This window comes from Meleagris gallopavo, chromosome 6 (genome assembly GCF_000146605.3).
Source record: "Meleagris gallopavo isolate NT-WF06-2002-E0010 breed Aviagen turkey brand Nicholas breeding stock chromosome 6, Turkey_5.1, whole genome shotgun sequence".
In the NCBI taxonomy this organism is placed as follows: domain Eukaryota; kingdom Metazoa; phylum Chordata; class Aves; order Galliformes; family Phasianidae; genus Meleagris; species Meleagris gallopavo.
The window spans coordinates 33,891,476-33,911,608 of record NC_015016.2 but is presented as its reverse complement, the minus strand read 5'-3'; the positions used below and the strand labels follow the sequence as shown (position 1 = coordinate 33,911,608).

At 37.5% G+C, this 20,133-nt stretch overlaps 1 protein-coding gene across 2 annotated transcripts; it reads left to right on the top strand.

Moving 5' to 3' along the window:
- The first annotated feature begins 58 nt into the window (after window positions 1-58).
- Window positions 59-20,133, top strand: HACL1 (2-hydroxyacyl-CoA lyase 1). Of its 2 annotated transcripts, XM_010712822.3 has the most exons (17): window positions 59-170; window positions 255-359; window positions 3,051-3,091; window positions 4,331-4,411; window positions 8,377-8,449; window positions 8,944-9,021; window positions 9,662-9,756; window positions 10,197-10,309; window positions 11,751-11,886; window positions 12,718-12,823; window positions 13,846-13,929; window positions 14,167-14,268; window positions 14,902-15,056; window positions 16,674-16,832; window positions 17,128-17,235; window positions 17,813-17,999; window positions 18,412-20,133. In XM_010712822.3, exons 1-17 carry the CDS (start codon window positions 120-122, stop codon window positions 18,442-18,444), a joined length of 1,707 nt encoding a protein of 568 aa, XP_010711124.1. In that variant the 5' UTR covers window positions 59-119; the 3' UTR covers window positions 18,445-20,133. The 2 variants fall into 2 exon arrangements, with proteins under 2 accessions (XP_010711124.1, XP_019472047.1); XM_019616502.2 differs by lacking the exons at window positions 59-170; window positions 255-359; window positions 3,051-3,091; window positions 4,331-4,411 and adding an exon at window positions 5,565-5,862.

The following is a 20,133-nucleotide window of genomic DNA, read 5'->3' as shown; positions in this document are numbered from 1 at the left end:
CGTCTCCTTTAATCCCGCCTCCTCCGCTGTCTCATTGGCTGGGCGGCCTGCCGGTCACCGCGCGACCTCCGGCGCTACATGAGCGGCGCTGCGTCTTCCTGCTGTGTAGGAGCGGCAGCATGGAGGAGGTCAGCGGCGCTCAGCTGATCGCTGAGGCTCTCAGGGCGCAAGTAAGAGCGCGGGGCTTATGCTTGGCGCGTGTTTTCTAAGCCGTCTTTTGGGAGCCGTTCTGATCTCTAATGTTTCCGTTTTAGAATATCGAGTACATGTTCGGCGTTGTCGGTATTCCGATCACTGAGGTGGCAGTCGCAGCGCAGGCAGCTGGAATCAAGTACATAGGAATGAGAAACGAGCAGGCTGTAAGTATGCCAGCTTAGATCCCAGGTGTCACGAGTTAGCCTCAGGGACGTGAGCGTTTTGATGGCATGACGCTGGTTCTGCGTTTGGTTTTTGTTTTATTTCCCACCAACATCAGGTTTATATCTGGCTTTCAAGAATTGCTCGTAGATTGCTGCTGGATGGCTCACAGATGGCCTGCCAGCTTTCTGTGCTTGGATTTTCACCTCTGTCCTTATCAGTCTTCTTTAGCTGGCAGCAGAGAACAAATAATTTCCTTCTCTCCTGAACCAAGTGGACGTGAGCTGTGTCTTTCTGCTGTCTTACCCCAGCGTTGTTACATTAATGAGTGTGAGGTCTTAGAGAGGAATATGTGCCTCTATGTGGAAGATCTCTCTCTAACACTAGAGAGGCAAATACATACTGTCATGTTTTAAAGATACATTTGGTTCCTTTGAAGGATTGGATTTTGATATTCTTTATATTCCCATAGGTCATTTAGCAGCTATTCTAACTTTAGTTTTGGTTATTAACATGATAAAAATTAGCTTAGTACTGTCTGTAATTAACAGAGAAGATTCCTCTGCAATGCCAAATTAGATGCTTTTCTACTTATCACTGCTTACTAGACTCTTTTCTGATAGAACAAAGAAGACGAGAAACATCTTTCTCTGTAAATCATAGAATCATAGAACGGCTTGGGTTGGAAGGGACATCAAGGATCATCAAGTCCCAACCGCCCCCTGCCTTAGGCAGGGATGCAAGCTGCTAGATCAGATTGCCCAGGGCTCCATCCAGCCTGGCCTTAAACATCTCCGGGGATGGGGTATCCACAACTTCTCTGGACAGCCTGTTCCAGCACCTCACCACTCTCAGTAAAAATATTCCATTTACTTCCAGTACATAGTGAGATATTTTTGCTTAGGGGAAGAACAATATTATGATGGCTTATTTTAGTGTCAAAATGTTGAGATTTCTTTAATGGCATCTTGTGAGGGTTTTTGTTTTCTTGATTACCCTCAGTGGAGACTTTGGCAGTGAAGAGAGCAAGATCCTTGTACACACAATATATTCAGTGTACATTTAATATTTATGCATCGTAGTTCTAGTTGTCCAAATTTATTAGCTGTATTGTTGTGGTGCTTGTGTGTACAGCTCTGTACTTCCTTTGTAGGTAAAGGTAGATGTCTGTAATCTGAGATTTATGGAAGTCAGATGCACGCCTCATTTTAAGACTAGCTGTAGCAAAAGTTTGCAGAATAAACTGTTAGATTAGAAATATCAGATGAAAGCATGAAGTTGAAAGCTCAGTGATACTGTCAGTTATCTTTAGCTAATCTCCTATGGCCTGCAACATGGTACAAATGTGCTAGTAGTAGTTTAACTCCTGTCCCACATGGCCCTTGAACTGGGTGGTTATGTTGCAACTCAGTAGCGGCGTGAGCCTTTCCCTGAGTAATTACAGATTGCTGTGATAGATTTAGAAGATTGATAGGTTAGTTTTAAACTTAAAAAAAAAAAAACCCTATTCATTAACACACATTAGTAATGTTTACCTCTTTAACAACAGTTATCACTAGATACTCAAAGCAGTCTGATTTTGAGAATCATATCCTATTTATGTCATGAGTATTCAATATACTGCATCTAGTGCAGATGCTCATAGCTGCCAAGGAACCAAGCTTGAGAATCTTCCAGTATAAGGAAAGAAGCAAAACAGACCTCTCAGGTTCAATGCCCCTCAGGTTCGTGATCTCATTTTGTACAATCTTTCAGCCTGTGAACAGTTTAGAACCCTTGGCCTTCCTGCCTGAACTACGGCCAGTGCAGTACTGGATGGGTGTTAATCTCTCAGGCCAGAACAGGTGCCTTTCCTATTACACCTGGGTTTTTTTGGTGTGTTTTGTTGGCTTTTATTTTCCCAAGCTGAGCCACTGCCACTTTTTCTAAAGCAAAAGCACAGTCTCCCCAGCTCTCAAAGCAGCACTTTTGCATTGGCCAGTAATTGGCCATCAGCATAGTTGTTTATTATTCTGGTACCCCCGCTTTCAACCTGTGGCCATATTTTCAAGGCCTGTAATTAATCTGCTCATTGTAACAGAATCTGACATCATGTACCAAGCATGAAGTTCAGGTTGGTGCAGCAAGATTTTGCCACACACTGATTGCAAGTCTTAATGCCAGTCCCAGTGCATTTAGCATAAGGGGCTGCAGGGTTGCTCCTTGACATGGCAGTATTATTTTTACTGGACCAATGTATACAAAAACACTTAAATATAATTTACTAGTTACATTATGTTAGTTTACTTGTATTTGAGTTGAATTTGAGGGTAGTATTTAATGAAACCCTCCTTGTCTAGGAGCAGCAATCCTCTGCTTTGGCTATCTTTCAAACCCAGTGTTCACATGAGTGGTTTCAAATTTGAAGTTCAGTGCCTGTATCTGTTCTACCTGCGTTTCTTGCTCATGTTAATTTTAAGGTTAATGGACTTGATGGTCTTTAGTGTCCCTTCCAACTTGAGATATTCAATGATTCTATAAACACATCTTTGTAATGGCAAGGGCAAAGGGCTGCTTAAGTTCTGTTTAAGCTGTGATTATCAGGGAAACATCTTTACCTGCTTAATTTCAGTACTGCTGTTGAATGTTATGTACATACCATGAAATGTGCATATGTTAATAATAACTGTATAACTCCACAATATTTTCCATAGGCTTGTTACGCTGCATCTGCTGTTGGATATCTGACTGGCAGGTAAATTCTATATTTATCAACATTTATAATGATATAATTTATATCAACTATATTATATTCAACAGAAGCTTGGTTTGGAGCTGGGGTTTTTTTTTAGTGTGTGCAGATGTAGAACAATTAAAATGAAACATCAGTTTTAAACTATTTGTCAATACGGTTATCAATATTTCTATTGGTACGATTCAGGGCAGGAACAAAGAGATGCTGAAAGTCATGTAATAGTGTGACTCTTATAACTGCCTTAAATTTTTTCCTTTTGGTTTCTTATGTGTAGTTTAACACTGCTGGTATGAAGGGCAGAACTAACAGCCATTGTTTGTTGCAACGTGGTAGACCTGCTCTGCTGTACCTTAGTCTTGTCATATCACTCAACAAACACCTTGTTGATATACAGAGACTAATTACATGGTTGCCTGTTTATCATGTGCTTCTCCTGACACGAAATGCTGGATTTTCTTCTTCTCCTGCATTTTGCTCTTAGCGCTGCTGGGAAGCATTCTGTGGCCTGTGAAATAAAGGGTATTGCTGTTTGGGTATCCTATGGATCTTTTCCTGAAGTCAGCAACTGGTGTGCACTTACAAATGCAGACTTGATGCAGATGATCAATCCCTTTCCTATCTGCAAATATTAGACCTGTTTTGAGGTTTTTCTTCTTTCAGTAATCCTCAAAAATAAGCTTTTCTTTTTTTCTTCTTCTCATTTCTACATAGCCCACAGAACTGTTGGAGAATGCCCAGTAATTAAGAATGATGATTTTTATCTCTTTATCTGGAATAAGATGTGCCTGTGCTTGATTTAGACTATAATAAAGTTTGCCTTGAGTCAGATCCTTTTCTCTCCTTGTGAGCTCTTTTTGTTGATACCCAGTGCTTAAGTGGAGTTGAGACAACTTAGGTGGCTTACCAAATTCCACATAGGCATTAAATGATGGAACAGATGTGGCAAAACAAATAAAGTGCTGCGTAATCACGATGCTAAGTATGATAAGCCACCATATGTTTTGGACCTGTTTGTGGGTAGCACATGACAACTGTTCACTTGCTTTTTTATTTGCACTGGTGAAGATAAATAATTTCTGATTGCATTATCTGTGGTTAGTCCTTCCTACAAATCCCACGTTCATGCATTTGGACAACATGAATAGAATTTTAATATCTTATTTTTCAACATCTTACTCATTTTTGTTTGTGACTGTACTCACTTTCCTTTTTTCTTTCTTTTTTTATTTTTCTGTCCAGGCCGGGAGTATGTCTTGTAGTTTCTGGTCCAGGTTTTTTACATACCCTTGGTGGGATGGCAAATGCAACGATAAATTGCTGGTAATTTAATTCCATTTTCTCTTTAAAACTCTTCACTGTTATTTGTTGTAGATATTGAGCTCTGCACTATTTAGTATATGACCTTCTTTTCTTCTTGTAGGTAGCGAGTTGTGAATTCTTCATTTGTGCCCCCTAAAAGTAACTTTTTGTGTTCAGCTTTTTGTATCCTCATGGATAAGTTTTCCTTTTTGCCCTACCCTAGTATGTGTTTATTGAAAAGTCTATTGATATATCTTATTACATGGATGCATTTGAAAATGAAGGAAAGATACACCTTGTAACGCTTTACTGAGTTTTGGAAGAATTTTAGAGTTTTTTCTATACTTGAAAGCCATAACGCTTATGAATTACTGTATTTTCCATATTTCATACAAGAACAAATTGACAACTGCACTGTTAAAATCTGTATTTGCTCCCCACACAGACATTTTGAGGGGTGATTAAGCACTGAATTAAGTGATGGTATAGAGTGATAGCGTTTACTCCCACAAACCTTCACTGAAATGTGGCAACCTTAGCTGGTGGTCTGCCCCTAAAAGCTGTTCAGACTGCTGCATGAAGTACTTGGGGCAGAAGCTGTGTAGTACCACATACGCGTGACCTGGAGGAATAGGTTTGTAATGGCTGATTGGAAAGGGAAGGTTGGTAATGGGAGCTCTACTAAACAAAGTCTCTGACACTGAAAAAAGTTCTGTAGTGTTCAGACTTTTTTTAATTTGTCAGTAGCTATTGACCAAAGTTTTGCTATCCCTACATGACTTTAGATAAATAAGTTTTTCTTTTGAACAGTCATGAATTTAGCAATAAGAATAAATGTTTATGGTGCTTGCTGGTGAGTTTACAGGACGTGTTGTTCTTTTCACTCAAGCTGATTCTTGTATGAGATAAGCTCTGTTTACTCAACTTCATCTTGTGTAAGCCTCTATTCTTGGCAAAAGGATGAGGGAGTGACTTGTTTACTTGAAGACACTGTAGTAAGAAGGAGATGGTTTTCACTAAACAAACCACAGTTTTTGAACAGGCATTTTTCCACGAGCCCCATCAGCCTTGCCTTTTGCCTGTTACGTGCCTTAGGGAGAGAAATAAGCATACACGAAAGCTAAATTCAGCTTTATGAAAGTAATTTTCCGTGAGCTCTTTCATTATTCAGAGCTTCCACTGAGTGTTAGAGAGTCTCAAAAGTGTTTTCACCTTTTCAGTTGGCATTTCTGGTGAAAGACATGGTGCTTTGCTTCAGAGAGGAAGACTAGTGATTTTTCTGTTGAGTTTACTGATGAGGTTTCTAGTCTATTTCACTAGACAGCAGCATAAAGACTTGGTCAAGCATTAAGGAGATAAGGTGTTAGAAGGGAAGAGAAGCCAAGCAAAGGGAAGGAGAGGATCACTCCCTTCAGTAGCAGCTGTTCCTTATTCCTGCTTAATGTGATGATGAAAACACGATACATGCTAAGGTGCGTGGTTATACCAGTCTAATTGTCTGCCATGAAAAGGGACATAGGCCCAAATATTCTCCACTCATTGTAGGGCAAGATTAGAGTTCACTGTTCATGTCTTGTGACTCCATGGCATGATACCTGGTTTTGTGACATGCTGCTGTGATCTGAATTTCAACTTGCTTCTCACAGAAGTGGGCTAATAGCTGAACTGGCCCCAATGGTTCTGACTTTAGTAACTTAGTGATAGTCCTTAAAGCTCAGTCTGAATTATCCTCCTTGAGCCTGGAAAGCCATTCTTCTGATTCCCCTCTGTTTAGCCCCTCCCAGGTGAAAAAACTCTTATGGAATGACTGGAAGAAAGTCAAGCACTGACTGACTGAGTAGAAGTGCCTTAGTTTACCATGAAAGCTTGTCCTACCAAGCCGTCAGACATGTAAATCAAAACAACTAGGTAGCAAGTGAGGCCTTGGTAAGCTACATTTCCGAGGGTAAAATGTGTTAAAAATTACCTACAGGTATTCCACCTTCTCTCCTGCCTCATTCTGAGTAAAAGTGTTTGTATTTCAGGCTGTAAAAGTAGTCAGCAAAAAATAGTTTGCAATAGTTTTAAGATTTCATTAGACTGGCGTGGTGCAATACTGTTCTTTACCTGAGGTTGCAGTTGAAATGTTTTTTCAGTTTACGTAAGTTCTTCACTTGCAAATCCATGCTTGGTACTCTTATTAGTTTAATTGCAGTCATTGTTCTTCCTGTTTCACTGTTTTGGACTTAATTAAATCTAACTAGCAGTAATAAGCACTGCTCTTACAAATGCGTACTGTTGGACCAGAAGTATAGAATGGTGATCACATAGAGGAAAACTCTTATTTCTGGTTGCAGTTATGTAACTCAAGCTCAAAGAGGGTAGATTTAGGTTAGATATAAGGAAATAGTCTTTTGGAGTGAGGGAGGTAAGGCAGCGGAACAGGTTGCCTAGTGTTGTAGTTGATGTCCTGTCTCTGGAGACTTTCAAGTTGAGGCTGGATAGGGCCCTGGGCAATCTGATGTAGCTGTGCATGTCCCTGTTCATTGCAGGATTGCTAACTGATCCTTAAAGGTCCCTTCCAGCTCCAAGGATTCTGTGATTCTAAAATTTCAAGCAGAACCAGATCTTTTTGTAGTATAATTGTTGGGGCTTGCCATGTTAAATATATAACATTCTCTTCATTGTATGTGTATGTTGTATATTGGAACTACTACTCCTAAATAGTATTTATTTTGTTTTATTTATTAGAACTTTTAAATAAAAAGAATTGAAAAAGAGAAGTGAAAGGAATGTAAAGTTTGTTGCAGTGAAACAGACTGATTGTATATGGATAGAAGTAATCATTTTGCTGAGAGGAGGGGAAAAAAAAAAAGTACCATCAGCAGAATAAAATATCTACAGAGTATTCACCAAATGCATTTTCCATAAGGATTTGTAATAGAAGTGAGATACAGCCTGAAGTTCTAATCTCACCATGTCCAGGTATTCAAACTGAGGTTTAATATGTGGCAGAGGATAGTCTGAATACGAGTCTTGGATCTAGATAAACATATCCCAAAATATTAGGAGTGTCTAAACTTAGGGCTATGCTTTGAGTGTGCTGTTTATGTTTCATCTTAACACATTGTATATATAAATGCAATCAAAGGAAAGGCTGTGTCTAAGGAGAAATCATTTAGAAGCCTGAAAAGCTAGGCTTGAAACATTGGGTCAGTGTTTCAGTTCAGTATGGATGAATGTGCAAATTAATAAGAGAGCTTTCTCTTCTTGATCAGCATTTAGCACTTTAGGAAGTTCAGTTTTGACCCACAAACTCAATGAAAGACCAATTTTCATTCACCGTGGGATAATGATTGTGTTTTGCAGAACTGACAACAAAAGTGTTTTAATGTGGAATGTATTACCCATATTGTAACTTAGCACCACCTTTCACACATAGCTGTAACCAGTTTAAGAACAGTGCCCCTTATAATCATGTTAGGTTTTTGTTTGTCTCCTTGGTCTTTGGAGGTTTTTTTGAAGTAAGAACTGAATGCAAGGAAAAGAGCTGTCAAATACTTAGTTAATTTCTGTTGCGTTCCAAGTGGTATGCAAAGAAAATTGATTCTGAAAAGATCACTTTCTACTGTGTTTTTTAGTTCTAGTGTCTGCACATTAATTGTCTCTTGCAAACAAATCTTAGTATTTGTTATGAGAGAAATGGTCATTTCTCGCCAACTACTTTGTCAGTTATGCTACCAAACTAATTAAAATAGCTAGCAATATGAGTTATTTAGAATTTTTATTCTAGATGGAGATCATCTCATACGGCCAGAATGTCCTCAGACTGGTGAGCGCTGCTAGGAAGTCAAGCATGATATTTAGGATTTACTCCTGTAGTATGCTGGTCATATTCTATTCCTGCTGAGGTCTCGACAATATTAAGATTTGATTGTAAAGTAAGTTTGCAGATGTGATTGCAGTTATAAAAATATATGTATGTATGTGTGTTTATACTTTCCTAGGCCTTTGATTGTAATTGGAGGCTCTTCTGACAGAAATCAAGAAACCATGGGAGCTTTCCAGGAATTCCCACAGGTACGCAGACATATCCATTTCTCCGAAATGGCTTCAGTTAAATAACTGGTGATATTTTTCTTTAGCATAGGAGTAAGAATCCCAGACACTGGCATTTCCTAACAGATTTTATAATGCTGTTGATTTGCTCCATCTACTGGTTTAAAACTGTCACTATGCACTTCACCAGACCACTTGGAATTTCTTTGTCCACAGCCACACTAGAATTCGTGCTGGCCTTCAGGTTCTCAGCTGGGATAAATCACCCTTGTCCGTCTCATCTGAGATGAAAGAAAGAAAAATAAATTTTCCAAGAAAAAGAAACATCTCTTTCTGGGAAGAAATATGTAAGAGCCTCAAGAAAAAGTATAGCTTGCCAGTTTACACCACAAGAGGAACTGCATTTTTCTGCGTGGGATTTGATACCTTGTTGCTTTTAATTTGACATTTTTTTCAATTTATTCATGTTGAAGTGAGTTGATAAATCAGTGTAATGGTTATATGCATTTCTTTAGGTTGAAGCTGCTAGGCTGTATAACAAACTATCTGTCCGCCCAAGCAGCCTGGAAGTCATTCCTGCTGTTATTGAAAAGGTATGAAAAAGTACTGAATTAACAGCAGAACACCAAGTAGATGACTCCTACTGCATAAGGTCTGTGGGGTTTTTGTTGTTGCTGTTGTTTGTTTGTTTGTGTGTTTTGGGTTTTTTGTTTCTTTGTTTTGTAAAGTTGTAACTACAACTACTTCAGTCCTGCAAATGTTAGGCAGTGGAGTAAGATCACAACCAGAAAGGTTTTTTTTTTTTTTTGTAAATTCTGCAGGCATCATAGCTGTTTTCAGAAGTGCAAATTCAGCAGAGTATTTACCTGTAACAGAAGAACTAAGAATGTAATAGAAGATAGTTGTCTTGTTTTTCTCTGTTCATGCTACTTGAAATAAAAATTCAGCATAAAAGTTTATTTTAGTGTTTCCAAATACAACTGCTTATAATAGAGTTGTCTTATGGCAAATTAATGAAAGAATATAAATCTAGTACTGTGCATAAACAGAAATGTAAATAACAGTCAAACCTTAAATTAGTTGGTATAAAACAATCCGAGGGAATTTTCCCTGTGATGATTCAGTAATTTTGAAACAGCATGTTTCTTCACTGCATACTGTGATCTTCAATCTTAGGGGTTTTTAACAACCTTTCAAACAATGGTTAAAATTCTGATTATCTTTCCTTTCTAGGCTGTAAGAACCAGTATATATGGCCGCCCAGGTTCCTGTTACATTGACATACCTGGGGATTTTGTGAATCTTCAGGTGAATAAGAGCTCTGTCAAGTGCGTACAGCTTACTTTTAGTTTCGTGTACTTTAAGTTTTTTGCCTTAAGAAAAAGATAAACAGCAACAAGAGATTACATGTTTTAGTATAAGGCAGCAATAATAACATGAAAAATTCAGCCTTGAATTTTAACTTTCAATTATAACATGTGATATGGATTGTAGTTTATGTTGAAATGTGTGAAAATGAATAAATTCCTGTGATGGTGTCTTAGTCACACCAATCTGTGAATCTCTGAAACGATGCATGTTTCTTTAATCGTGCAAGTAGCAACAAAAACTTCAGAATCTGTTTTAAAGATGTGCTTGTCCTGTTCTGATAAACTCTGTGGGTAATGCAGGGATTTTTGTGCTAAGCAATAGGTTTTATTTTTTGTTATTCCTTGTTTTGATTTTTTTTTCTTTTTTTTTTAAAGACCCTCTTCTGCTTTGCTTCCAGGTATGTAGAATGCTGCCCACCACCTCCCATCAGCACAGCTGAGCACTCTGCTGTATCTGAAGCAGCATCCATCATTGCTCACGCCAAGCAGCCTTTGCTAATCATTGGAAAAGGTAGTATGCTTTGACTGTATAAGTGTAGGACGAGAGCAGTGACTAAAGATATTTCTTTTCCCCTCCATTTTACATTCTACATAAAAATATTGAAAGTTGACGTTAAAATCTTTTTTTTAAAGCATTTTATTTTGTTCTGTTTTTCATCTGTTAAAAGAAGAGGCAACTTATGAAATACAAGTTAAAGAAAAAGAAAAAAAGAAAAACAAACAACAACCAGATAACTGTATTCTTAACTGTAGAACCAGTACAAGAAGTTCCAAAGTTCCAGACAAATTGCATTAGAATACAGAAGTGATATTCTCTACCACTGTCAAGAAACAAATTAACCGAAGGTCACTTTCCCATGTGGACTTACCGAAAGAGCCAGGCTATCTGTCATGAAGCAACACAGCAGATGTTGCTGTTACTGCTGCTTTGTAGATTTTCCATCGTACTCTGCCAGTGTATTTCATTTCTGAAAGAGGAGTGTCCCTAAAGACAGGGGATAATTATTTTCTGTGCTGGTTCACTTACTTTAGTCGCTTCTTCTTCTGGAATGTCAGTCGATGCAGGAGCATTTCTATGGAAGATATGGGTTCACTAGGTGTAGTAGAACTGAAATAACGAACTAATTTCATCCACACAGTTCTCCTTCAGACTTTGGAATAATCTGCATCTCAGAGAAAGATTCTGTGTTTAACCGGAAACTGAAATAATTAAGATTAGATGGGTCTTATTATTAATTAGGTAATGAAACTGTAGATAGTAAGTATTTCAGAAGAAGTTGGTTTGTATTTTCCTTCCCCCTGACCTGATACACATGAATCAATGGGTGTTTCTGTGACAGGTAGAAAGCTCAATGTGTTTTGTTGATGTCAGCAGTTGAGAAATGCTGTTTTTTCTACAAATGTAATCAACAGATGTATCCAGATGTTCTTCTGTGTATTCTTGTTAGCACAAACTCATGGACTTAAGCCATTGCACAGGGACCAGTCAATTCTCAGCTGTCTGGGCATCCCTAATTCAGCTGCTTTGTACTGCAGAAAGCACCACAGAATAAATGTGTGCACAAATACTGATCTTCTTCTTGAGATCTTCTTTGAGCTTCTCCTGTTTTCATTAAAGGCTTATCATAGACCTGCTGTGGTAGATTGTTACAACACCTTTGATACAATGGCATAAACAGGGCAAGCAAAAAAGGACATGATGTGACACAAATGCCATCTCCCATTGTTGCTGCAAAGCTCTCTGTACCGTAATATAGAACTTCACCTATGGGAAATGTAAAACCAATACCTCTTTTTTGTGTTTTATCTTTTGAGTTCTCTAGAGTGAAAAATAACAGACAGCTTTCATAATGGGAAGTACTACTCTTTCTGCCTCTAATGTAATCTAATTGAAATGCAGGTGGATGCAGTAGGTTTCTGTAGTGTTAAGCAGTCCCTTTTGTTTCATTCAGGTGCTGCTTATTCACGTGCTGAAAGCAACATCAGAAAGTTTGTGGACCTTTCTGGACTGCCTTTTTTGCCTACGCCAATGGCAAAAGGAGTAGTTCCTGATAACCATCCAAACTGTGTAGCTGCAGCAAGATCCATGTAAATATAAAGCAAGACTTCTAACATCTGAGGAAACAACTGGGAACTGGGGAGGTTTACAAATTCCAGGGAAGACAAAATGTATACATAAGAAATTGTTTCAGCTGTATTTTGTACTTCATTATAGAGCTCTGAGGATCTTGCTTGAAAAGAAGCAACAAATTTAGGTGTATTGCTTCTGACAATGCTTAGAATGCTGGCCAGGAAGATAATTCATCTGAGAGATAATATTCTGTAGCTAATAAAACCTGTGTTGTTATCATGCATTTGATGACGTTAAAGGAAACTGATGAACAGTTCATCTGAAAAACTTAGCTTAGTGGTCTAGAAAAACTATTAGCCTTTTATTTTAACATCTTAAACAGAAGCGTAAGATGCACGCATTGCAGTTCAAGTTCTGCTGTCTGCTGTATTTGCACGGTGTTTGCAGTACACCTTCACAGAACAGAAGTGTGGAGCAGTGAACGTCAGCACAGTGAGGTGGTGGGTGGTGAAACACTGTTCATAAACAGTGGGTCACTTCTGCTGGTGCAGATGTCTATGAGCACAGTGTGCAGGCTCATGTTCATTGCTCGCAAAAATGCATAGCTAATGGTGGTGACTATGTCAAAAATAGTGTTTTGTAGCTGAGATTTTGCTCTGTCATATAGTGTTCTCATGCTCTTCATATCTGTTGTGTAGTTTCCATGGATATAAATAGGAATTACTTTCTGAGCAACCTATGTATATCCTTGTGTTTACTGCGATGGTTAGGATTACTTGTAATTTTGAAAACACTGTTAAATTTATCAATTATTCTTCCTCATCTAATTCTCTTATTTACCTTGGTAGGGCATTATTACATGCTGATGTAATCATCTTGCTTGGTGCGAGGTTGAACTGGATTTTGCATTTTGGACTTCCACCAAGGTTCCGACAAGATGTAAAGGTTATTCAGGTGAGGAAGAAAACAGTTGTCAGTTAAGGATGTCCTCTGTGTTCCAGCATTGCCTAGAGTAGTTTTTGCTAATTATTTTGGTAGCATAGTTCATGTGAAAAATACTGCCATGCATACAGTGCAATTGAGTGTATATAGGTGTGGTAGTTCTGTAGAAATAGTTCTGATTTCTTTAATTTTTATTTAGTTTTTACTTCCTTGTATTTTTTAAAAAAATAGTTAGAGTTTTTCCAGCTGTTAAGGAACTGGTGTTGATGTCGTGGGAAGAGCAGATGCTTGTGTGCAATTGACTAATGCAGGATTAGACTCATGATGTGTATGTGAGATTTGGAGCACTGGAATTTCAGTGACTGAAAACAAATTGTCCTGAAATTTGAAACCTTTCTTACTGTTTGACTGCCCTCAGCTGGATTTTTTCAAAATATAATTAGTTTCAGATTCAGAGTCAATCAGTCTTTGCAAGAACTCAGTCACTCAGTAATGCTCATGGGAAAAGAGAAGGAAAGGCTGTTCAACCAATTAATTATTTGGATGTGTGCCAGCTCATAGAAAAGTTGTTAAACTGATTATGCCCTCAAAATCTTCTCCTGTAAGAGTCTATGATTGAGAAGTAGTTGGCTTACTTTGATGTGCCTCTCCAGCTTTCAGTGGCCTGGAGCATCATCTCTCTTTCCAGAGGAGTAGCAAATTTTAAACTAGAATGCCTTTTGACTTTTCAAATCAATATATCTCTTATGTTTTCTTTTTCTTTAAAAAAAAAAAAATAAAAAAAAAAAAAAGACATCTTTTCTTTAAAAACAACTTTTTAAGCTCATTTAGAGTTGCTTTTTCACTGTCAAAGGTGAATATTAAAATTTTATTTTCAATAAAGAATTTCCTGATGTCATTTCAGTGAAAGAGAAAGAAAACTACCTGTACAGCCTGAACAAGGTATAGAGTCAATGTTCCTCACTTGAATCGGGGGGAAAAAAAATCCCTTTAATATTTTTGAGTTAATGGTAGTCTTTCTTTTTGAAATACAGATTGATATTTGTGCAGAAGAGTTGGGGAATAATGTGAGGCCAGCTGCAATGTTATTAGGTGATATAAGCACCATAACTAAGCAGGTAAGGTAATGTCAGATGTCTTCCTGTTTTTACCTTAGTTGTCTCTTACGTTAAATTTTAAAAAAAAAAAGAGCATTTTCTTCATGCAATATTTTCATGCTTTGTATCCGGTTTAGTGCCAAATTAAGTGGTAAAGATTATGATTTGTGCAGGGATCTTTCCTGATAACATTCTTGATGCTTGTGGTATTTTTAAATATGTTGAAAGAAATCTGCAACATCTCAAATATTCTTCCAGCTTTTAGAAGAATTCAGCAAACGACCTTTAAAATATCCCTCTAATTCAGAGTGGTGGAAGAGACTAAGAGAGAAAATGCTGAACAATGAGGAAAGATCAAAGGTAGTATTAAGTTAAACAAATCTGTTTTCTCACCTTTAGAGGGACTGATACACAGTCAGTTTTATCACTGCTCTGTACTCAAACTCCTCATTTACTTTGGACATTCACACAGAATGGATTCATTCTTTGTTTTCCTCTGTAATTGTGCTGTTTAGCAAGGCTGGTGGCTGCATAATCTATGTCAAATGCAAATAGCTTTTAAAGCCAAGATGCCACAGATACTTAGAATGTGTGTAACTTCATACAACTTGTATTCTGCATGTTCAGATGCACTTTTCCAAAGTGGATTTTTAAGTAGATTGATTGCATCAGACCGCCCTTTCGAACTATTTCCCAGTACTCAGATGACAGTGCTTAGAGTGATCAGCAGTGGGGAAAAAAAATGGTTGAAAAAAAAAATCATGCATCTCTCAGGTTAAACTGAGGTTAAACTGCCAGCCAAGGGAGCAGGTTGCTGACCACAGTGAGCCTCAGATAAATATGTTGTGTCACCAGAATAGATAAAGCAGACCTGGAAGTATAGCATGGAAGTCCAAATAACTTCATCCCTATCTAACATAGTACATTTTTATTTCCGTAGTTTATTTACATGTCTCAGATCTGCATCTTATTCTAAATTCTTTTATTTTTAAGGATTTAGCATTACAAAAATCCCTGCCCATGAATTATTACACAGTCTTTCATCACATCAGAGAACTGATACCCAAGGACTGCATTTTGGTAAGCGAAGGAGCAAACACCATGGACATCGGGCGCACTATGCTTCCTAATTATCATCCCCGTCAAAGGTGTGATATTTTCCTTGTGCTGGCTCAACAGACTAGATTTATATAAAACAAAATTTTTTGTTTTATATTTCAACTTAACTTCCAGTTAAGTTGGGGAAGAGTTTACATTTTTCCCTTTTTTGTAAGTAAGGACACAGTAATGTTAATTGCCTTTTTCATATGAGATCGCACGTGTCTGAAAGCAAGTTTTAAAAGCTAACCCTAGAATAATCTAGTTCTTCTTTTGTATCCATTATGTGCTTCGGATTGAAATGATAAACAAAATTAGATTTATATAAAACAAAAGCATCGTGGTCCAGAATTTCTGTCATGCTTTTTAAAGATTCTAAGTAAAATAAATGTATTTATGTTGGAGAAGATCTGTAGGGATGTTATACACGCCTATACTAATGTCCTTTTGTAGATTTTCATCTTTCTCCATGATCTGTCTGTGTAGTTTGCAACACAAGAGTGATAGTTTCTCATTATTTTTTGTGGAAAATGAGTAAGAAGCATCATATTAAATTCCCAATCTAGGTGCTTATTTCTGTAGTGTAAGGTAAATCTTGATTTAAAATAAAAACATAAAATAGAGTCTGATGCTGAAAAGAATTCATACAAAACAAGTTTTTCTTTGAAACAGCACTTGAAAACAAAACAAAACAAAAAAAAAACAGGAAAAATGTAAGAGGAATGACCTCATCTTGAAAATTGTGTTATATATTGAGCACACTTTCATGTAAATCTGCATGCTTAAAATGTAGTCACCCAAATTTGAAAGTATAGGTATGTCATTTTATGGACAGCTATCCCACACTTAAGATGATTATAAATGGGAATTAAGTACTATTTTTTGAACAGGAAGGAAAAGAGCAAGTTCTGACTGTTGAAGTGATGCTTCTGATCTGACTGGGAAGCTTAGAGCCTTTTTGTGAAATTAGCACTGAAGTTTTAAGTGACCCTAAATATTTCTTTGTAAACAAAACAAAAACTAATCAACCGACCAACAAAACTTACTTCCAGTTAAGTTGGGGAAGAGTTTACATTTTTCCCTTTTTTGTAAGTAAGGACACAGTAATGTTAATTGCCTTTTTCATATGAGATCGCACGTGTCTGAAAGCAAGTCTTAAAAGCTAACCCTAGAATAATCTAGTTCTTCTTTTGTATCCATTATGTGCTTTGGATTGAAATGATCTAACTTAATTACAGATTGCAATTTGATTTCTGAAGTTGAACAGAAGGCTGAAGTTTGGACAGCATTATTTAATTGATGGCCTTCAGACTAAATTTTCAAGGAATTAAATATAGAAAGATTTCATGTAGTCTGCATATCTCTGGAGTAACCACATGTTTTTTGAAATATTGTTACTATGCAAGTTAAGAGCGTGTAAGAATAAACTCTCTTTATCGGAATACTACTAGTGTATGATAGTTCTCAGTTTTAATTAGTTTTGGTATGTTTGTCTCAAAACATTTGCAGTCTTATCTAATATTTAACTGAGTATTAATAATCCATGTCTGGTATCTCTATACATATGTTTATGAAACAGTATTTTAATAATCTGTGAGGAATTGTTAGAAGTTGAGATAAAGCTTGAGTAGTTAACTTGGAAAGTAATTGTGTGTTCTCGCCCTTAGGCTTGATGCAGGTACTTTTGGAACAATGGGAGTTGGACTGGGTTTTGCCATAGCAGCTGCACTGGTGGCCAAAGACCGAACGCCTGAGAAGCGAGTCATCTGCATAGAAGGAGATAGTGCTTTTGGATTTTCTGGGATGGAAGTGGAAACTATTTGCAGGTATTTGGTTTTTTTGCTCAGGAAGGCCTTCTTCATATATTGCCAGTATCAATTAAACTAGAAGGCTGAGACGCTGCTATTAGACAGGGTGCACTTAAAAATGCATGAAAACAACCCAAAAATATACAGAGTAGTTTTTCTGTTCTGCCACGCGATGAGTAGATCACTTTTCAGATTGATGTGATATATATGTATATTCTATTAATCATTTCCTTTTTACTAAAAAGGAATACTTTTAATGCCTTATGAAAAGGTGCAGGTATTTCCTAATTCTTCCAAATACATCTCTTTGTAGGTACAACTTGCCAATCTTGATTATCGTAGTAAACAACAATGGGATTTACACTGGTTTGGATGCAGGCAGCTGGAAAGAGATGTTACAGTACGGAGATCCTATTACAAGGTGAATTAACAAGTATGTCTTGTTAATTAAAGTAGAAGTGGCCAAAATGATCGTTCTGTTTCACTTTTAATGCTTTGTGATCCAGATGGAAGTCTTTCATGAAGTTAATTTAGCCCTGGGGTAAGTTCATGTAAATAAGAACCTGTTACCAAAGGCGAGGAACTAACTAATATTCCAGACTATTGTTTGGACAACTGTGTGGCATAGAAATTGTACACTCTGCTAGTCATCTCAGGTTCCTGCAGCAGTTCAAGCTCCATGGTATGGAGTTCATAGTTGGCCAACCTCCAACATGCCAGTCATCTCCAAAACTACCTGAGGCTTTTGTTGCAGCCTCTACATTGGTCTTCTGCTTCTAGAGCTAAGATCCCTGTACAGGGGGAACTAGGCTAAAAGACTGCTCCAGATTAAAATGCAGCCTAATAGTGGCAAAGGAAACACATTCCTCTAGCCCAGAAGAATTTATCAGGCTGGAACAATAATAATTTCATACTTGAAAATCAGTGCTAAAGTAATTAAATTTGTCAGCCTGGCAACTCTTCCTTGCCTTTTATCCAAAGTTTCTATTTCTTCACAGTGTACCTCCTGTTTCCCTCCTTCCAAATGCACGCTATGAGAAAATTATGTCTGCCTTTGGTGGTAAAGGATACTTCGTTAATACACCAGAAGAACTGCAGAATGCTGTGAAAGCAAGTTTGGCTGACAAGCGAGCACCTTCTCTTATAAATGTAATGATTGATCCACAGTCTGAGAGAAAGAAACAGGTATTTATGTCTTCTATTTTTTGTGAGCTTCACGTGGGGATACATCTTAAGTACTTAGGAATCATCATAAAAGCTGCGAGAATGTTGAGGTGATTGCAAGGCAAAAAGATTCTCTTCAGATTTGGGAGATTTACACTGCGTTGCCTTCTTTCCTTGTTGGTGGTTTTTTTTGTTTTTTTTCCTTCACTGGCTCTTAACAATACTCAGTCTCTTTACTGACTGTAACCATAAGTAGCAGTTGTTCCTTTTCACTCTTGACAAAAGGAGACACTTTTTTTGTGATCAGACATTGTGAAGTAGATTCCATCTGGTAGTTAATACATCTTTGTATCCTATTCCTCTTACTGTGTAACCATTCTGATGCATATTTTATTCTATTGTTGTTTTGTTTTGTTTTTGTTTTTGCTTCCAGGAATTTCCCTGGCTTACTCGTTCTAACCTGTAAAAGAAGATGAAGTTGGCCATGGTGCAAGACATGCATGAAGCAAAACTAAACTGGTTTCCGGAAGAGGGAACAATGCAACTCTTACGTAAACAGTGGAACAAAATGGAATTTAAAAATTGATATCAGAGTAATCTTTAAGTGATTAAATTAAGTAACTGTGAAGTGAACAGGACACATTTTAATGTATATCAGACTCTCTTAGCAAAGATGATAAGGCTGCATAACTTTTCATTTACTCAAACTTACAGTCATCAAGATTTGTGAATTAAAATTTTAGACGTTCTGGAAGAAGAGAGTATGCTGACAGTTTTACACTGTTAGAAATACAGAAATTGTAGGCAGTCTGCAATTAGAGTAGCTTCGTTTTTAACTGATGCTACTTGTTTTGAGACCTTATCTTGTGATTACTGAAATGAAGTATTGTGCAAGTGCTCATTGGCATAATTGTGCTTTGGAGCCAAGTGGGGAAACAGTCACTTAATAATTTTACATGATGCTTTTTTAGCTTCTAGTCTAGATAGAAGCGGTGTGTCAGAAATAACTTCTTTACTGCAAGGGTGATGCAGCACTGGAACAAGTTACCCAGAAAGGCTGTGGTGTCTCCTTTTATGGAGATACTTATGACCCATCTGGACACCTACCTGTGTGACCTATTGTAGGGTACCTGCTTTAGCAGGGAGGTTGGGCTTGATGATCTCTTGAGGTCCCTTCCAACCCCTGCAATTCTGTGATTCTGTAACAAGGACTGATTTTGTCTATTGCACTTGAGTTTGAGATTTTGAAGAGGGCAGATTAGTCTTCTTGAGGCTATATCTATTGCATCTTCACCTGTTGTTGCATCTGGCAACCTGACCTAGAGCTCACACTTTAAAAGGAGCTTTTTCTCTGTGCTTCTGTCACAGTGACCTACAGCAACTATACTTCTGCAGTACACTACCAAGCAGGTTGCTTTATTTGTTCTTCAGTGCACTGGGAGGTTCTTTGTTGTTACATATGTATAAGAGAAAACTGTGGCTCTGATTGGGTTTTGGTGTCTTTACTGTCAGTTATTTCACCAACATTAAGTGTTACTTAACCAATCAAAGACATTTGTATGAATGAAGATATTGACTGAGCTGGCATGAGATCCTTGACTACAGTTAGGTTTGCTGTAAAAAGCAAACCTTAGTTCTTAAACTTCAGTCTGGGCCTGGCAGGAGGCTGTGGATTACTATTAAGCAGCATTATCTCCACACACTTCTCACAAGACAAAGATCACTGCAGATTACTGGAGATACCACTATGCATGCAGTGTGTTTAGTGATATTCATAGTGCCGCATGGCTACTTGAGTCTATGAAGGTAATATCCACAGGATGGGTAAGAACTGTAAAAAGATAAAATCGACTGAGTAGATGCAACTCATGAATAAGTATGAGACAGGAGAGTTTTGTTCTGTGGGGCCTTCTGCAGGAAAAGTGGAATGACATTGGATCTTGTCACAGATTTTCTTTCATTCTTCCTTCATGCTCTCCACAAATTGATTTTAATATGTTGCAGCAATTAAACACACTGCATTATGGTGATTCAAAATATCTGTAGAAGATAATGCTGGGACTAATCAGAGGGGAGATCATTTGTATTAGATAAGCAAATACAGAGATTCTTGTTTTATATTTTTTTAAATCAATAAAAAGTGATTTTCATGGTG

Coding starts and splice junctions, on each gene's coding strand:
- HACL1 (XM_010712822.3), top strand. CDS start 120: ATGGAGGAGGTCAGCGGCGCTCAGCTGATCGCTGAGGCTCTCAGGGCG. Junction 9,757..10,196: donor GTGAATAAGAGCTCTGTCAA/GTGCGTACAGCT, acceptor CTTTGCTTCCAG/GTATGTAGAATGCTGCCCAC. Junction 14,269..14,901: donor ACAATGAGGAAAGATCAAAG/GTAGTATTAAGT, acceptor TTTATTTTTAAG/GATTTAGCATTACAAAAATC.